This window comes from Bos indicus x Bos taurus, chromosome 16, assembly GCF_003369695.1.
Source record: "Bos indicus x Bos taurus breed Angus x Brahman F1 hybrid chromosome 16, Bos_hybrid_MaternalHap_v2.0, whole genome shotgun sequence".
Lineage (NCBI taxonomy): Eukaryota > Metazoa > Chordata > Mammalia > Artiodactyla > Bovidae > Bos > Bos indicus x Bos taurus.
In genome coordinates this window covers 29,266,630-29,286,000 of record NC_040091.1, presented here as the reverse complement: position 1 = coordinate 29,286,000, position 19,371 = coordinate 29,266,630, and the positions used below count along the sequence as shown (strand labels likewise).

Here is a 19,371-nt window from a genome sequence, read left to right as displayed (position 1 = left end):
TCTTTTTTCCCCTGATTAAGAAGTCTGAGGAATGACGAAAAGGTGACTGACTCTTCATCTCTCTGAACCCCGATTTCCGCCTGTCTCCCCCTCAGCCAGCTTCCTCGTTACTGGAAGGATAGGGATAATCTGGGACTTTTCTTAGTTCCTTCCATAGCTCAGGTGAGAACAGTGTTTGACTCTCTTGAGGCTTTTGGCTCCCCTCTCTGGTCAGAACGTCCCTGGTGCCCAGTCTGCAAGGCCAGGCTTTGCCTGCGCATCTGTGGGCCGCCCTGCCTGTGTGCGCTTGCCACAAGGGAGCCCACCACACGAGGCCCGCCCCCCCTTCCCCAGCCAGACTTCCCGACCCGTGCCACCGCCGACTGAACGCGGCGACTGCTTGCTCGTCCATCTCCTACCTGCAGAGCAGCAGCAGACAAGGCCCACAACTTGTGCTTGAGTTAGAACGTCAGAGCTGAGGACACTCAGGAAGCCTGGGTGGTCTTGACAAAGGAGATCTTAAATGGGCTGCAGCTAAGTAATTATTCTGAGACCCCTCCCCATTCCATTTCGCACGTAATGGACATTTCTGTTACCTGTTGGTTCACTGTTTGAAACCATGCTTTAGAGGCAGTAGTTGTGCATAGGTTGGCAAACGTCTGTAAAGGACCAGTGAAGAAATACTTTCGGCTTTGCAAGACTAGTCTCCTGCTCCGACTCAGCTCTGCCATCTTTCTCTGATGATGAATATGGGCTAAGCCTTCTGGGTTCAGGTACCAAGAGCCTCGTGGTGGGAACAGGGCCAAACCTTGCAGAAGCATCTGAGGCAGGAAAGGGTGTGGCACTGACCTCGGGCTCATCACCATGAGCTTAGAAGCCTTTGCAAGTGAAATAATTAATGCCAGAATGCTAGGGTTTTTTTGTTTTGTTTTGTTTTTTAATTGAAACAAGTAAATCAGACAATTACAAGAATTGTACGAATATTAACACAGCCTGAAATGACCCCTTGGGTCCAAGCAGGTGATATGTGCACATCAAGGCCCCGGCCCGCCCCCCCGCACACCAGTCTTGGAGCCCAGGGACAGCGCATGTGGCCCTCTCTCCTTCTGTGGCTCCTGTCCTCCCCGTAGGAGGCGGCAGTTCTCTGGAAACCTCAGGTTCTCAAGAAAGCCTCTAGCAACCAGCCAGAGGGCAGGTGTGGGTGGACCTGGCTTGGCAAAGTAGTACTTGTTGGCACTGCTCAGCTCAGCACTTCTAGATCCAGGCCAGAGAGGAAAAGGCAAAAAATACAAATCTCATTCTAGAAACACACACACACACAAACCTGATATTACACATTCAATAAAATCCAAAAAGGCTTTTCTGGTTTTGGTGTTTTGTTTTTGTTTTTGGTGGCAGGATTCAAAGGAAGAACTCTTATCTTCTGGCTAACGTTCACATTAGCAAAAAACCCCTGTTACAAAAAGGAAGAGGAAATAAAATTGTCTTTTTATCGAGAGTCATTTCAGAGGATTACTAAACAATAAGCAGATTCTGACAGACAGTAGTGGGGCTACATTTTCATCCTTGCTCCTCTCACCCCACAGCCACTTAGCAAGAAAACCGTGTATAAGCGCGGGCAACGGGCTCCGAGCAGCGTCCCCCCCATCAGCCCGGCCACCCTCTCCCACTGGGCGAAGTTTAAATGCAGCGCGGGCACCACCAGCTTCCTACTAGTTTCAGCGGCTCAAGGACCGAGGCCGGAGGGTCCTGCTACTGCTGCTCGGCCTGCCTCCTGCAGTAGTTGCTGTAGGCCTCCTCGAACATGGCCTTGCAGGGGAACCGGGCCTTCAGCTTGGAGCAGATGAGGAAGGAGCCGCCCATCTTCCTGTGCAGGGAGTAGGTCTCCTCTGGCGGCGGGACGAGCCGGTGCTTCAGCATGATGGGGATCAGGTTGTGGATCTTCTCGGTGGTGCTCTGGGTCCCAAAGTCAAAGGGCTCCTCCGAGGCAAAGGCCTCCCCCAGGATGAGGATGGCATCTAAGTGGGCGTCTTCCATGGCCTGGAGGAAGACGGAGGGGAGACTGAAGAGCCTGGGGGCTTCAAGCCCAGGGCTCCTCCCACACACACCCCCCAGGGGCTAGACTGAGCACTCCCTGAGGGCAGGGCGGGTAGTGAGTGCTTCACCCAGATTGAATCATGGTAAGTGGGGGCATGAACTCAAACCACTTAATGTGTGACCTTTCTTCCAGGTAAGAAGAAAGGGAGCTTGGCAGGTCTGTGGCAGAATGCCAGGTGTGACCCAGCCTGAGGGCACTCAAATCCAGAGGTTTTATAAAACGCCTGTCAATCTCGAAAGAGCCACAGGCCTAAGCTGAGCTGAGCCTCTGCACTCCTTGTAGGTGGTAGACCCGAGACCACCAGGGGGTCTGCGCCCCTTCCCCACTGTCGGGAGAGGAGAGTGCTGCTATCTGGCGACAGGACACCAAGACGGTCACCCCTTCATTTAAGGGGCTATTAAGATCTCTTCCAGCGTGCCCCTCACCCCTCCCCCAGTGAGGCCACAGGAAGTGGGGGCTGGGCTTTACCATCCCACCTGCTCGCCCAGGCCCTGAGCGCCCGCGACGAGCCCAATGACTAGGATCTCGACATGGGCTGGGGTGGGACACAAGGGCTTCATGACCAGCCCTGGTATTCTGAGGACCTCGGCCCACCGGCTGGGGCAGGGCCTGCCCGACCTGCCCTACCAGCTCTGATTCCATCCACTTACAAACTGAGATACCCTTCAGATTTCACAGGGAAAGCAGTCCACGTCCCAGCCTTCCCACAAACACCAAAGTGGGCCCGGGGGCTGCATGTGGCTCAGCAGGCCTGGTGCACCTCCAGAGTCAAGAGAGCTCACCTTGACCTCATAGCCGGTAAGGAACTTCATCTCTATGGATTTCTTCAGTACAGCCTCCCTGTCCTGGTTAGCAGCAGCCCTGATGATCTGGACAGAGGCACCATGGGTGGCACGTAGAGAGGAGATCCTGGGGGTCCAGGGGGCTGGCACCAGCCCCTCCCCCCACATGCCAGCACATCCACTTTTACCCTTTACTTGGGCTTCCCTGGTGGCTCAGACAGTAAAGAATCTGCCTGCGGTTCAGTCCCTGAGTTGGGAAGATCCCCTGGAGAAGGGAATGGCTATCCACTCTAGTATTCTCGCCCAGAGAATCCCATGGACAGAGGAGCCTGGGGGGCTACAGTCCATGGCCTCGCAAAGTCATACACAACTGACTTTTACTTTCCTCTGCACCTGAGGCGGCTGTGACCTCCTCCACTGTCACCAAACACCAGGGACAGACAGGGACATCAGGATAGGAGTCCACCCTCCCTCCAAGCCCCAGAAGATCACTGGCCAAGGCCAGCCCCCCACCTCCCCTCTACCTGGATGTAGAGGTCGGTGAAGGATCTGTCAAATTCCCGAGTTGCCCCGAAGTCCAGAAGAGCCACCTGGGGATGGGTGATACCAGGGAAGGTTTGCCTCAATGGGGTAGAGGGACAGGGCAACGGGGGGCTGAGACCCCCAGATCTCGGAGCCTGGTCCAGCGGAGCTCAGGGTCCCTGTGGGAGCCCCCGGGTGCTCACCTTGTGCAGCTCAGGGTCATAAAAGAAGTTGGACCAGTTGGGGTCTGTCTGCATGAACTGGAATTCGAACAGCTCCCGCAGGCACAGTACCAGGATGTTGTAGCAGATCTGGGGGCCGAGTGGGTCCAGTCACACCACGCCAGGCTGCCTGGCCCCGCTAGACCTGGACCTGGAAGCCTGACCCCTGCTTTCCTCTCATCACCCACCCCATCCCACCTCCCGCCCACAGCCAACTTTGATTCCAGGTATATCGCCGGGTGGGGGGACGACAAAGCCTTCTTGTCCCACCCCCCACAGGGAGTGCTGGGGACTCCAGGGTCCCCAAGTGACACACCTCGTTTCGGATCTCCTGGCTCAGCCCCTCGGCCTGGTCCAGGGGGAAGCCGGACACCAGCTCCGTGGTCAGCACGTGGGGGCTGCAGAGCTCGTCCACGATCTCGGGCACGTAGAAGAAGGGGTGGTCCTTCAGTAGCTCCCTGGCAGGGTCGACAGGTCACACCCTGTTCACCCTGATCCTCCCACGCCCACCCTGGAGACGACATGCAGGACAGCAAGGGGCTGAAGCCTCCGGGCTGAGGGCCCTGCCTCCAGCTGGTGGGGGACGGGGCTCTGACCCCAGGCCCCAACCACGGTCTTCCGCCCCTTGGAGCCGGAGGGCCGAAGAGCCACCTCTTCTGTCCCCGCAGCGGGAGCAGCGGGCGCGGGCCCGAGGCTGGAGACGCACCTGAACCTGCGGGCGCAAGCGGCCTCCCGCTGGTAGTCGCACTCAAGGGCCAGCTCCCGCCGCAGCACGTCGATCAGGTGCTCGGGGAACAGGCCTGGGCGGGGGAGCAGGCTGTCGGTGGCCAGGGGCTCCCGCGTCAGCACCCCACCCCCACGCCTGCCCTGCCCAGCAGCAGCCTCAGACCTTCCGGAAGCATGTTGCTCATGTTCAGCACGGTCATGAGGTTGTTGACGTCACTGTTGATGCTCTGGGCCACGCCAGGGTACTGCAGGGAGCATGGGGGCACCGGGCACTCAGAGCACAGCCCTGCGGGCCCCACCCTCCTGCCGCCCGTCAGCTTCCCAGCTGTGTCTCTCCCAGACCCCACACCTCCAGGGCAGAGCCAAAACCCCACGATGCTGCTGTAACCCCCGAGCCCACCATGACCCTCTTGCACTCCGCCTGCCGCACCCCCACGCCCATACAGAAACAGCCGCCCCACCCCTCCAGCTCAGGCCCCCAGGCAGACCATCACTTGCCCCCTGTCCCCACCCCGCTCAAACCAAGCTTGCTGGGAGGCTATTATCCTTCCCAGTCACTCCGCAAATACTTCTCCGCACCCAGCGCTGATCTGGTGTTAGGGACAGAGGCGATGAGACACGCACTCTGCCCCGGGCGCAGGTACACACAGGGCATGTGGGTGCAGAGGCCCCCACATCGCAGGCCCCGGCTCTGCCCTGAGCAGCTCCCGAAGACATGAGCATGCCCCTGGGCACCTACCTGGATCTTCATGGCCACCTCGCGGCCCCCCTTCAAGCGGGCCAGGTGCACCTGCCCGATGGAGGCGGCTGCGAAGGGCCGCTCCTCGAAGTACTCCAGCTTGTCCCGCCAGTTGGGGCCCAGGTCGTTGTTGAGAGTTTTCTGGAGAGAGAGGCCAGGGAGGGGCTGTGAGCACAGCTGGGGACACCCTGCGGAGCCCCCCATCCCCACCCACAGGGCTGCCACGCCCCAGCCAAGAAGCCCCGACCTCACCATCATCTGCTTCAGCGGCATGAAGTCTGCACTCTGCCTGACCCGATCGAAGATCTTGGCCAGATGGGGGTTGATGAAGGCGTCGTCTGGAAGGCAGCAGAGCAGACAGCAGAGCGCTGACCCCTCGGAAGGAGGGTGCACAGGCCACCTCCATCACCCTGCCCAGTGCGGCCTCCTCAGAGGAGGCCCAGCGCTGCTCCACCCTTCCATACACTGAACCCCGGTTCAGAGAAGCCAAGGCACAGGCCCAGCCTCAGGTTCCTCCTGCTTGAGGGGAACTGGCTTTGCTCCCACTCAGGACACCAGCCTCTCAGCTGCTCCGCCCGGGGGGCCCCCATCAGAAGGCCTGAGGCTCCCCTGCATTCAGGCTCCACTCTCAGCACTACACCGAGCCCGCCTCCTGCTCAGCCACAGCGTCCTCCCCAGCCTTCCTTCCCTGGGCCACACCCGGCATGCCCCGATGTCACGCCACTGCAGCCCATGAGCTCCCCCACAGCACCCTCGGTCCATCAGCCTGACTCTCACCAATTTTTGAGATGCCAGGACTTTTGGATATGCCAGAACACTCAGAAGAAGCCAAAGAACAACAACCGGGGGCTCTTATTTAAGACTCTGTTTTTTAAACATCCCAGGTTGGTTAACAGCAAGGACGCAAAACAAGAGAAGCCAGTGAGCAGAAAACCTCCCTCCCTACTCATCCCCAGTGGGGCCGAAACACACACCCTCCCTCTGCTCCCTACCCCACACTGCACCCCCCCCGCCCCCCGCCAGCACCCCCCCCGCCCCCTCCCCGTCTCCCCCGCCCTGGCCGCACTCACCCTGGATGCTCAGCATCTGGCCCAGCTTGAGCGCCGCCCCGCGCACCTTGCATAGCGTGCGCACGATGCGTTCCGCGTTGGCCTCCGACAGGAAGGGGCTGGAGTCCAACACGGCCTTCTTCCCTGCAGGGGAGCAAAGCCACCCTGATGTCCCTGAGGCGGGGCTGCCAACCTGGGACCCCCACCCCCTCACCCCAAGAGGCCCCTCCCCCAACTCAAGACTGAGTACAACCCAGCCCACCAGCCCCTGGTTATGGGTCTTGGCAACTCACTGGTTCTCCCAGTAAAAACAGAACAGTAACGAAATGTCAGGGTTTAGCACATTTTAAGGGCAGTGGAATAGAGCCCAGCAGAGAGCCTGACACAAAGGGCTTCCCTCCCAGGGAAACCAGCAGGGCAGTTTTAACTCCACTTCTCACACTTTCCCCCCAGATGCTGAGGAAGGCCCTCCGGGGCCCCCCAGGTCTCCCCAGGCGGCCCCCAGCACCCTCCCAATTCACACACACACACACACACACACAGGCTGGCCCATGGGGCCTCTCCCTCCATGTCAGCCCCAGCCAAGTGACAGTCCCTTGCCCCTCAGTGTCCTGGGCAAAGGCCACCAGCACACCCGGAGTCCCCGCACAGTCACCCGGGCCCCGCTGGCCATGGTGAGAGCGCAGCCCTCCAAGGAGGGGAGTACAGGGTCAAGGACAGCCTCACCAGGTGGGTGCCCGCCTCTCCCCTCTCCCCCACAGAGGCCCTGCAGCCCCCTGCAGCCAGCTGGCCCAGGGAGAAAGTGTAGGAACCTCCAGGGAGCAGAATACTCAGGGGTGGGAGGGTACAGGGTGGTGACTCAAGGTGACGAGGAGGGGGTCACCCAGTGGTCCTGCCCTCTGTCCTGTGAGCCCAGTTAGACCAGAAACTCCCCAGGCTGCCCCCACGGTGCCTGGCACTTTCCTCAGCCTGCATCCCTGCTGGCCTGGTCCAGCACTCAGAGCAGGTCTGAGCCGGATCCCCATGGGGGGACCAGGGGAGGTGGTGTCATGCCACTGCCCTCCGTCCGGGGCTGTACCAGCCTGGCCTCTGATATACCAGGGCCAAAGGGCTAAAGCAGGATCTGAGTCTGAAGGCCAGTGTCTGAGGGTAGCTGTTAGGCCTACACAGGGTCAGGCTCACTCTCAGGGAACCAGATATCAGGACAGGGTCCCAGAAAGGGGAGAGAGTTCAGCTCCACAGGAAAAGGCCAGCAGCTGGATGTCACGGAAGCCACAGCCCCTGGGCGGGGCCACTCCAAGGTGGCTGGGCCAAGAGGGGTCCCTGGCAGACCTCTAAGTCCCCTCTGCCCTCCCCAGCCGCTCAGCCCCTGGGCCCTGTGAACCGGGGACCTGGGTCGTGTCCCCTGAGGAGGCAGGGGAGGAGGAAGGCCCCGCCTCAGGCAGGAGGAGGGCGCTTTCTCCCCGAGTGACACAGTGACCCTGACATTGAGAGACAGGGCCCGGCCCTCCTGAGATTTCTAGGCAGCCCCTCCTCACAGCTGGCCAGTCTCCACTGCCTGGGCAAGGGTGGTCTGAGAACAATGTCGGGGAGTCAGGGAGCCCAAGGGCATGGTGGGCTGGCCCCCAGCCAGGAGAGGCTCCCTGGGGAGAGCGGGCTGGGCTGGTGGGCGCCCTCCAGGCCCAGCGTTCCAGGCGCTGCTCAGGAAGGGGGAGCACACCCTCTGGCCTGAGCCCCATGTCCTGCTCCCAGTCTGGTGGCACCCAGGTGCCTTGACCCCCAGCCAGGCCACCGCTTCCCTGACAAAGGACACCAGCTGTAACCTAGGAGCCGGGGTTGCCTTTCCGCTGCTTGGACAAGGCGGGATGGAGAGCTGCCAGTTTTGGAGCGGAGGACGGGAGGATCTGTGCCTGGGGGAGGCTGGCTTCTCACTCCAGAGTCAGGCTTCACTTCCCGGAGCCTCAGCACCAACACTAAAAATACCTCCCTAATCCTCTCTGTCCTCTGGCCCCTTCCAAGGACACACATGTTCAGGGGCCGCTGGGACAGGCTAGTGCCATCTCCCCCGAGAGGACTCTCATCCCCTCCAGAGGGTCCTGCAGGTGAAGCAGGGCCATCCGGGTGGCTGGCAGGCCACCAGGGGAGCCAGGCCCGGAGCTGTAGCCAGGGCTCAGGGACCACGTGGACAGTGGGGACCACTCAGGGTCCCCAGGGATGGGAGGAGGAGGTGTCAGGCCCTAGAATGAGCTGATGAGCCCTGAATAGGGATGGGGGCACTCAGCCGGGAACATCAAGTACACGCTGAGAAATCCATGAGCAGACGGCTCTAGCAGGGCTGCCCTTAATGGCCACCAGAACTCCATTAAAGGGAAAGTTCTCTGCATCTACCCAACCCACCCCCACGCCGGGACAAGTTTGGGGGAGGGGCCCTGGCTGGGCACCCCCGCAAGTGGGAGGTGGGGGGAGCTGCCCCCTGACCCACTAACACAGCACCATAAGCACCCAGGTTCCAGCAGCCAGTCTGCAGAACTTTCTCCATGGAGTGCTGCCCACAGCTGGCCACCCAGAACTGGGCATTCTGACCTGACCCCAGGCTGGCCCTGGGATCACAGGAGAGTCATGACCTTCACCTCAGAGACAAAAGGGTCTGAGGCTGGAGAGGAGATAGCCACCCCAGGGCACTGAGCAGCAGCTCCCACATCCCTCAGCCACAGCCAATCGGGGAGCCATGGGCAGCTGGCCTAGCAGACCTGGGGTCCCAACGGAACCTGAGGCTCCTGTCAGGAGAGAGCAAGTGAACTCCTCCTCACCCTCCAGAGGAGCCAGGAGGGTGGGGTGAGCCAACATGGGCCGGGACGGGTGCACAGCGGCCTTCGGGTCCCAAACTCCAGGGCTGCCATTTACACGAATGCAAGGTGCAAGGTGGTGGCCAACCCTCGGGGAACACAGGCAGGAGCTCGGAGCTGACAGGCCCTCCACCCTACCTTCCTGGTCAAGGGCCCAGCTCACCTGAGGGGTCGTCGGGGCGGAGGCTCTTCTTGGCAACCTCGGCCAGGGCCCCGAAGCCCAGACCTACGGCCAGACCTGCAAAGAGGAGGTTGAGGGCTCTGGGCATTCGCTCAGGAGCTGCCCATTGCCCTTCCCCATGAGCCCTGGAGCACCCCAGGCAGACAAGGGCCTCACTCCCCAGGGACCCCGCTGACACTGCAGACATTGTGAAAAGGTAGGAGATACATACTGACTGTTTTCAGAGAACACCTGGATCAAGACGAGTGTTCTGGTGGAAAAGTCTCCTCTACCCCTACTCCCATCGTCTTTGCTATATGCTCACGCGACGCACAAACACGCCCGAGACAACATACAATGAAAAACACAGGGGGAGGCACAGCACAAATGGAAAATAAACCAGGAATGGCTGCAGGCCAAGGACAACACAGGGCACCCTTCGGGACACAGTCACCCACTTCAGTGTGTGCAGTGGGCCTCAACACCCTAGAACTCTCTGATCTAGTTCACTGCAGCTGCAAGGAGACGTATTACCACCACAACATACAGCAGTCATTGGTAGGGTTGGAACATTTTGCAAAAGCCATGGGGCCTCACTGGAGCCCAGACCACAGCTCTCACTCAAGAGGAAGGCCCCACAGACACGCACAGGGGTTTAAGGATGGTAGGGTATCAGCCCCACTTTCTCCCTTCATCAACCTTTGAAATCAAGGTTTCTTAACACCTCCTTTGTCCAGAGGTTGGTACTGGATGATCCCAACTGTCCAGGAGAGGCCCGAGGAGCCCAGCAGGTGCCACTCAGCCCACAAAGAAGGCCCAGGAGCCTGGCTCAGGGCCCATCTCCTCTACTTCAAACACAGTTCCGGCTGGCTTAGGGGCGGGGGCCAGTTAGCCGAGAGTGAAGAACACATGGAGGAGCACACTGACCACAGCAGACGGGACAGCAAAGACCCAGGGAAGATCCCAAAGAGGCCCGAGAACAGCCAGCGCTGGTGAGCACGGTCCTGCGGGCGGGGAGGTTGACGAAACAGCTTCCCTCTAGGCCCGGCAGGCGCACACCGGGCAAGGAAACCTGCACGTGCGTCTGCATTTTCCAAGTTTTCTACGATTATGCGTTACTTCTATGAGAAATACTATTGAACTGACAGAGAAAGCTACTTAATGAAGGTAAATTTTAAAACATCAAAAAAGGATAACCAAATTAAAACACATGTATTTATGGAATACACTTTACCCACCATTAGGCAAATGCACAGCCCCCACTTTGTCAGCTGTAAAGCTGTAGTCCTCGGTGTGAGGATTAAACAGTGGAATAAGACTGAAGCACCTCCAGGAGGGGCAGTCATAGGGCGACACCGTTTAAAGATGTTTGCTATTACTGTCCTTTCTCCTATTCAAAGGCAGACCAGTGCTGCCCAGGAAACATAACGCCAGCCACGGGTATTTTTAATTTGCTAGTGACCACATTAAAAAGGCAAAAAGAAGCATACGAAAAGAATTCCGATCGTATATTTTATTTAACCCAAAGTACTCAACATATTTCCTCTATTTCTTTGCATTGTTTACTTAGGAAGACTTTCTTATCTCTATTCTCCCGAACTCTGCATTCAGATGGCTATATCTCTCCTTTTCTCCTTTGCCTTTCACTTCTCTTCTTTTCTCAGCTATTTCTAAGGCCTCCTCAGAGGAAAACAATAGAATGGGAAAGACTAGAGATCTCTTCAAGAAAATTAGAGATACCAAGGGAACAGTTCATGCAAAGACGGGCACAATAAAGGACAGAAACAGTATAGACCTAACAGAAGCAGAAGATATTAAGAGGTGGCAAGAATACACAGAAGAGCTATACAAAAAAGATCTTAATGACCCAGATAATCATGATGGTGTGATCACTCACCTAGAGCCAGATATCTTGGAATGCAAAGTCAAGTGGGCCTTAGGAAGCATTACTATGAACAAAGCTAGTGGAGGTGATGAAATTCCAGCTTAGTTATTTCAAATCCTGAAAGATGATGCTGTGAAAGTGCTACACTCAGAATGCCAGCAAATTTGGAAAACTCAGTAGTGGCCACAGAACAGGAAAAGGTCAGTTTTCATTCCAATCCCAAAGAAAGGCAATGCCAAAGAATTTTCAAGATACCACACAATTGCACTCATTTCACATGCTATCAAAGTAATGCTCAAAATTCTCCAAGCTAGGCTTCAACAGTACATGAACCGAGAACTTCCAGATGTTCAAGCTGGATTTAGAAAAGGCAGAGGAACCAGAGATCAAATTACCAACATCCACCGGATCACAGAAAAAGCAAGAGAACTCCAGAAAAAAACAACTACTTCTGCTTCATTGACTAAGCTAAAGCCTTTGACTATGAATCACAACAAACTGTGGAAAATTCTTAAAGAGATGGGAATACCCGACCACCTTATCTGCCTCCTGTGAAACCTGTATGCAACTAAAGAAGGAACAATTAGAACTGGATATGAAACAATGGACTGGTTCCAAATTGGGAAAGGAGTATACTGTCAAGGCTGTATACTGTCACCCTGCTTATTTAACTTATATGCAGAGTACATCATAAGAAAAGCCTGGCTGCTGAAGCACAATCTGGAATCAAGACTGCCAGGAGAAATATCAATAACCTCAGATATGCAGATGACACCACCCTTATGGCAGAAAGTGAAGAAGAACTAAAGAGCCTCTTGATCAAAGTGAAAGAGGAAAGTGAAAAAGCTGGCTTAAAACTCAACATTCAAAAAACTAAGATCATGGCATCCAGTCCCATCACTTAGTTCATGGCAAACAGATGGGGAAACAATGGAAACAATGACAGAGTTTACTTTCTTGGGCTCCAAAATCACTGCACATGGTAACTGCAGCCATGAAATTAAAAGACACTTGCTCCTTGGAAGAAAAACTATGACAAACCTAGACAGCGTATTAAAAAGCAGAGACATTACTTTGCCAAGAAAGGTCCATCTAGTCAAAGTTATAGTTTTTCCAGTAGTAAGGTATGGATGTGAGAGTTGGACCATAAAGAAGGCTGAGTGCTGAAGAATTGATTCTTTTGAACTGTTGTGTTGGAGAAGACTCTTGAGAGTCCCCTGGACAGCAAGGAGATCAAACCAATCAATCCTAAAAGAAATCAACCTTGAATATTCATTGGAAGGACTGATGTTGAAACTGAAGCTCCAATACTTTGGCCTGATGCAAAGACCCTGATACTGGGAAAGACTGAAGGCAAGAGAAAGGGTCAACAGAGGATGAGATGGTTGAATGGCATCATCAACTCAATGGACATGAGTTTTAGCAAACTCCAGGAGATGGGAAGGACAGGAAAGCCTGGTGTGTTACACTCCATTAGGTCGCAAATAGTTGGACACGACTGAGTGACTGAACAACAACAACTCAACATATCATCCCTTACAAGTACTCAATATAAACACGGTTAAAAAGATATATTACTCTTTTCTTACACTAAGCCCTCAAATCCAACGTGTATTTTACTCTCAGAGCACATCTCAACTTGGACCAGCCACATTTCAAGTGCCCAGCAGCCCATGTTGCTGCTCGGTCAGCACATGCCAAGCATAAGCCAAGTTCTGGCAGCCAGAGGAAGAGGCCACAGTCATCTGGAGATGCCCCCAAGGACACCCTGGTGCGCTGAATGGAGATGCTGTGGCCTGTTTCCCTCTGACACCCCAACCCAGCCCCAGGGGACACTGAGCACAGAGCCGGAGCCGCGTCTCTGGTCAAATATTAACTCCTGCTGCCTGCCCATCCCCACCCCACTCATCACACTATCTGACTTAGCAAAAAAATGATAATGGGAACGTTAACTTTCAAATCCCAATGACCTTCACCAGCGTATCTCTGCCCCAAGATTTTTCTCTGGCTAGATCAAATCCAAAGAGAAGCCTACGAGAGAGGCAGACGCACCAAAGGTTACCCAGCCTGGCCACTGCAAGCAGACGCCGCACCCCTCCCTCTGCAGATCCCCCCGCGCCTCCTGCTGGGCCCCCTCAGACTCTTCTCTGGCCACTTCTAGGCTGTGGGACAGAGCCAAAGCTCTCCAAGCCAAGGACATGTCACTGAACACTGAATCACGGAGGGAACATTCTGCAAAGGAGGCCGCAGGCTCCTCCAATGGCCCCGCGAGCTCCCTCAGGACCAGCCTGGTGCCAGGCCTGCAGAACTGCCAAAAGACAGGCTCCCCACTGCGGCCCGGAAGGTGAGCAGCCCCGCCAGCCAGCTAGCCCTGACCTTGACCTCAGAGCTCCTGCTCTACTGAACCAGGAATAGACTGGCCCTCCTGCCAGTCCTCAATACAGCTGATTTAAAGGACTCTCAGAGCCTCGTGGAGAGAGAAGGGCAGGGTGCAGCCAGGTTCCTCCTTCCCGCAGAGCCAGGCGGCACCTCTGTCTCAGATTCCCCGAGTTGGTGAGGACACCCTGAGCCCAGGCTCACTCACTCTCCGTGTGTCACCTTTATCCCCACCCACACCCAGCCCCCCCCCCCCCCCCGCCCCAGCCCTCAGGACAGCGCCATCCATGCCCTGACCCACAGGCAGCCCTGGCCTGGACCGCACAGGCTGCTCAGAGGTCCCAGAGGAGACCAGCCACAGATTCAGGTAAGTAGCCCCACGACCACTGTCAGCAGCCTGGCCACCACCCTAGGCTGTGAGAAGGCACCAGCCCCTTTCAAGAAAGTTCCTACATTTCTCTCACCAGAGGAGGTTTTTCAGGCTAGAAACACGGAAGGAGTGAGGAACTGCAGGGAGCAGGGTTCTCCCTAGGAGTTGGGAGCAGTGGGCTGCTTCCCAGGGAACTGGGCCTGTTCCTCGTGACCAGAAATCCCAGGCCCCAGAGGCCCTCTGCAGGTCCTCAAGAGACAAATAGGTCCCCTCTGAGCAACCACTGGGCTTCCGCCCACACAGGCACATAGGTCAAGAAAAAAGTAAAAATAAACACCTTCCAGTAAACAGCAGCATCTGTGAGGAGGCGTGGTGAGAGGTGCTGAGAGCAGAAAGAAGTGAGGAAATGTTCCGCATTTACCTGCCAGACCCCCAGGCATGTTTACTGAGCAAGGCTGGCCAGAGATTTCCTGCAGCGGTGAGGGGCAAACCTAAGGGAAAACAGCTTCACTCACACTGCACCACCCACGTGCCAGGCTCTGTTCACGGGCCTCACTTTTATCAACACATCCCACGGTCCTCCTGATCTCATAGAACAAGAAAGTCCACGCAGAAAAGGCAACGGACAAGGAAATTTCCTTTGCTTCAAGGTGCTCCCGAACCCTTGGTTCTTCCACATTCTCTCCCATCACCTGCACCCTCCACACCACGCCAGCTCCAGGCCTGGGAGGGGCTGCAGCCCACAGCGCTGCAGGAAGGCAAACAGGAAGGAGCGGTGGAGGAAGTTCCCTGCAGGGTGAGTGTTCTCCTCGGTTCTAAGAACTGGGCCAGGGTGGGAAGGGAAGAACTGACGGCCCCTCTGCTGGATCCAGGAGAAGGGACGAGTTCAAGGGTGGCAGACCCAGACTCAAAGTGCCTTTGAAGCATGCTCCTGGGAAATGCAGGAGACCATGTTCCCTCACCCTTGCCAAGGTTGCTAACTTCTCTTGGACTTACAGAGCATCAGTCTTGCGACCACAGAGGCACAGAGGAGCGCCGGCTGCTTAGAGGGACAGCACATGTGCAGCGTGCGTCCTCGGGAAGTCAAGCGGCAAAGCTGGCATCACTGAGTGCCACCCAACGAGGGATGCCAGGGCAGCCCCTATCGACACCAGGACCTCAGATCTCCACACCCTCAATGAAAATCAAGTGCCCTATCAATAATGCTGGTGGGGGAAGCCTGACTTCAGACAAGTCAACACAGGGCTTCATGCCAGGAGCTCGGAACACAGTCCTACTGCAGGAGATGTGAACACTCCCACCCCTACGGAGCTGCGCCCCCCACCCCAGCCAAGGGGTCCACTGGCATCCCCACTGCTGAACCGGCTCTGCAAGGCCCCTGGCAAGACACAGCAGGGTCTACATCTGAAAACAAAGAAGACTGAATGAGGCCGTCAACGAAACTCAGTTACCCGATGTACCATCCTTTATCTTGGGAGCATGTCCTTTGTACTTTTACATTGCTAAATGGCCTTTAAAAGTATAAATTAAATGGTGTTCGTAGTTGATAATAGGTTTTGTTTTAAATGTTCTTACTTAGCAAAATTGAAAAATCACCAAACTATGCCCATTTATCCCCAAATCTTTTGTTTTCAGTTTTACTACTGAGCCGAGGGGCTGTGGGGAACGACACAAAAGCTTTGTCGGAAAGGGGGCAAACGAGCTCAGAGAGAGCTTTGTTGCTGACATATTAACAGGACACCTAGGGTGATCAGAATCTTTATGAAATTAGGCAACAATGGCGATCAGTTTGCATTCACCTATTTTCTATTTGTAAGAACACTGTTCTTACAAAATCACTTAAGAAATTCAATGGTGTCTTGGGAACTATTTTTTAAAGCAATGTATTTTTCTGGGAGTAGTCCTTAACCTTTTACCTTTTAAAAATAAGAGGATTCCTGAGAGTCCGTTCCCTCTACTCTTCACTCCTGGCCCACTGTTTTCTCAGACTAGCATCTATTTTCACGTATCATATTTCAAAATCCTTTCTACGTAGAATCTAAATATCCTTATCGCTTCCTATTTCTTCACTTGTTGTTCCTCTCTTTCTAGTTCTCTTACTTAGTATTTTTCTCCCTTCTGCCTCAATGATGTGGACTGTAAATTCCTAAATGAAGGTCCTAGTGATCAGCAGGAGAAGGCAATGGCACCCCACTCCAGTACTTTTGCCTGGAAAATTCCGTGGACGGAGGAGCCTGGTGGGCTGCAGTCCATGGGGTCGCTAGGAGTCGGACACGACTGAACAACTTCACTTTCAGTTTTTGCTTTCATGCATTGGAGAAGGAAATGGCAACCCACTCCAATGTTCTTGCCTGGAAAATCCCAGGGACGGGGAAGCCTGGTGGGCTGCCGTCTCTGGGGTCACACAGAGTCGGACACGACTGAAGCGACTTAGCAGCAGCAGCAGCAGCAGTGATCAGCAAAGTGCTATGCACACAGTGCTCAGCTCCTTTTGATAAGTTTTCTCTTGTTGTTGTTTATTTACTTCAGTCATGTCTGCCTCTTGCAACTCAGGCTCCTCTGTCCGTGGGATTTCCCAGGCAAGAATACTGGAGTAGGTTGTCATCTCCTTCTCACTTCAGTCATGTCTGACTCTTGCAACCCCCCCACCAGGCTCCTCTGTCCGTGGGATTTCCCAGGCAAGAATACTGGAGTAGGTTGTCATCTCCTTCTCGAGGGGACCTTTCCAACCCAGGGAAGAACCCACATCTCTTATGTCTCTTACACTGGCAGGCAGATTCTTTACCACCGAGCCACCAGAGAAACAAGTTTTCTTTAGTGCTCACTTTGTCTGTTAGTCCCGTTTCTATAATCATCCAGTTCTCCCTCTATTTGTAGGTGCAGGAGAGAGGATTAGACATCTCCCTGAACCTGTAAGGTTGAGGCACAAATGAAAAATACAGAAAAGAGCAGAGGAGACACATAGGACAGAGGGAAAGACCCAACACATGTGTAACCGGAGTCTCAGAAAGAGAGGGGAAGGAGAACAGGCCAGAAACAATATGGTAAAAAATGACCGTTATTTTCCAAAACTGATGAAAGACATCAAGCCACCGATTCAAGAAGCTCTGCAATCCCGAGCAGGATAAAAACAAAGCAAATCACACCCAAGCATGTCACAGTCACACTGCTGAAAACCAAAAGAAAAACAAAACTCTAAAAGTAGAGGACAGAAGTACAGATCCCCGTGCCCACAGCATCACAGCCATGACACCCTACGGCCAAACTGGACCTAGAGTTCTTGCCCCATCTCAGCATCAAAATGTGCCATCCCAGCTGGAAAGCCCCTGCCTCTGCCTCCATACAGCTGAATACTGCTGCGGACATTCCCAAACACAACCCTATCTCCCTGAGGTCGAGAGCAACTGCCTTCCTTCATACCCCTCATAAAACTTCCTAAAGTCTGTTACTCTGCACCTCAAAACATCTCACCCTTGTGAGGAGAAAAAAGGTTCAAAGTGTTTCCTAGGAGAAGAAAGTAAAGCAGGGTCACTTCAAATTGTTTAGACAATGACCCACCAGTAAGCCATATACAATGCCATGAAGAACATGGATCAATAGCATAAATATATCTGAAACAAATATTTTTGCAATGGTCTAAGTTCTCAGGATCTACGATACTAACTCTGATCCTTTTCTCTTAAATTCCATTCTATTTGCTTCTTTTTAAAAACACTGGTCCTGATCCACTAAACTGATTTCACACTCACTTAAGGGTCATAACCCACAGTTTGAAAACCTCTGGATAGGACAGAAGGTTCAGAATTTACCTCTGGGGCCAGAACAGCACATTCTTTCCAGACCTGGCTCCTCTTTGCTCCCATCCTGCCACCTCCAATCCTGAAACACGAGCCGCCAGCTGCATGGGCAACATGAGCAACTCACAGCTGTGAGCAAATCTTCAGCAGAGACTCTGAAGGAGGGCTCTGGGCACCAGGCAGCTGTCAGCAAGGGCTCAAGAGGCTCCGGAGGGTGCAAAGCCCTTACAGAGACCAGGCCTCTCTCACCCAACCCCAGCTCCCTCTGGCGGCCATGTCTCCCACACCCCGAGGGAAGCCCTGCACCCTGGTTTTAAGGAAGTTGGCTTTTTGTCCTACACACCTTCCTCGACCAGTGCTTTCACTTCAGTCTGCTGTCCTTAACCCACCACCCAAAAGGGCTTGACTTTTGCTGGCTTCACCATTATCTCCATCAAATTCTAATCGGCCATCACGACCTTCATCCTGACCGCTTTCCCAAACAGGTCCTCTACTACTCCACCCCCGCAAAGACTCGAGGAGAGAGAGGCTTGAGAGAGGCTTACGCCCATTCTAAACTATGTTAGTCAAACAGCCTTCCGGCAACAGGGCTCTGTGATGAGCTTTGGTCTGAGTGAGGGGAAGAGGATTACAGGTTACAGAGAAAAACTAGAGTAAGGAGAGAACGGCTCCTGCCCTCAGACTCATGGAGGAGAAAACAGAACCTCCACTCAGTAAGAATGATAATAAGCATCCCAACCAACAGCCACTGAGCAAAGCAGGGAAGTGCCGTGTCTGCTGGGTGTGAGGACCGCTGGACACCATCAGAGCAGCGACTCTCAAACCCATTCTGGTGGTGGCGCCCCAGGGGGGTACGATGTTCTATGAGGAACTGCTAGCCCATGAATGTGAAATGAAGCAATAATTTTGTACTAAAACTCAGATGACACTGGATGCCAGATTCTGGAAAAGATAAGTAGCAGCAGATGTCAAATTTTAAGATAACAGTTATGGAAGAAAACCTCAGAGTTGAGATAATTCTATCCAACTAACCTCGTCTGCTCTGAACATAAGGTGGACAGCCAGCCACTGTTCAGTGTTAAAGCCCACACATCAGGCCAGCTCTCAGAGGGCCAGGAACACAGAGCCAATTTTGAACAAAGAGAAAGATGGGTTTTCAAAAGAGAAGAGCAGCCAGGGAAAAGAGTGAGCCTGATGTACAGTCTATAGGAGGGGAGACGTACAGACCAAGAGAGCAAAAGGCAGGCAGTAATAGCTCAGACAGGTGAGTGGGCCTTCATGACGAGTCAGCACTGGCATCGACAGGAGCCAATGAGACCTCTGCCACACACAGCCTTGCACTTGCCCAGCAAGGGTATATGAATCAAGCTGCCAGAGCTGATTGCCATAATAATACCATACTTTCATTAAAGTATGAATGGAGAACCTACTAAGGACAAGCAAGCTTTAGAGAGGTCATTCCATCTTCAAGTAGAACCACTGCAAAGGACAGCACTTTCAACAGAAATATTTTGGTCAGCGAATAAGCACCAGATAGACAACACAACATCACAAAAGCAGATACAACTGCTGTGAATCTTCATTATAAGATGATCCTCCAATATAGACAAAGAGAGCACAGACGTATTGCACACAAACTCCCAAAGGAAAGGACAAATTCACAACTCTACGGGGTATTAAGATGGACAGCAGCAGCTCAGGGCCAACACACCTCAATATCATTCTACTGGAGCCCGCAGCCCTGTGGGAATCAGCAAGTAGCTCCCCAAAGGACTGGGCAAAACTACTGTGTCCAGGAGCCAAGCAGCCCCACTGTCCCAC

At 54.3% G+C, this 19,371-nt stretch overlaps 1 protein-coding gene across 3 annotated transcripts in view; it reads right to left on the bottom strand.

Annotated features, from left to right (window-relative positions):
• Positions 1 to 893: 893 nt before the first annotated feature.
• Positions 894 to 19,371, bottom strand: part of COQ8A (coenzyme Q8A) — a 47,288-nt gene continuing 28,810 nt past the window's right edge. For 2 of the 3 annotated variants that reach the window (XM_027564654.1, XM_027564656.1), the window contains 11 exons: positions 9,126 to 9,200; positions 6,138 to 6,260; positions 5,320 to 5,405; positions 5,068 to 5,208; positions 4,492 to 4,573; positions 4,309 to 4,402; positions 3,919 to 4,060; positions 3,585 to 3,692; positions 3,384 to 3,449; positions 2,860 to 2,946; positions 894 to 2,019 (listed from right to left, as the gene is read on the bottom strand). In XM_027564654.1, the coding sequence (XP_027420455.1) occupies positions 1,732 to 2,019; positions 2,860 to 2,946; positions 3,384 to 3,449; positions 3,585 to 3,692; positions 3,919 to 4,060; positions 4,309 to 4,402; positions 4,492 to 4,573; positions 5,068 to 5,208; positions 5,320 to 5,405; positions 6,138 to 6,260; positions 9,126 to 9,200 (1,292 nt within the window). In that variant the 3' untranslated portion in view covers positions 894 to 1,731. The remainder of the gene's footprint in view (positions 2,020 to 2,859; positions 2,947 to 3,383; positions 3,450 to 3,584; positions 3,693 to 3,918; positions 4,061 to 4,308; positions 4,403 to 4,491; positions 4,574 to 5,067; positions 5,209 to 5,319; positions 5,406 to 6,137; positions 6,261 to 9,125; positions 9,201 to 19,371) is intronic. The other variant, XM_027564655.1, reaches the window with a different exon arrangement.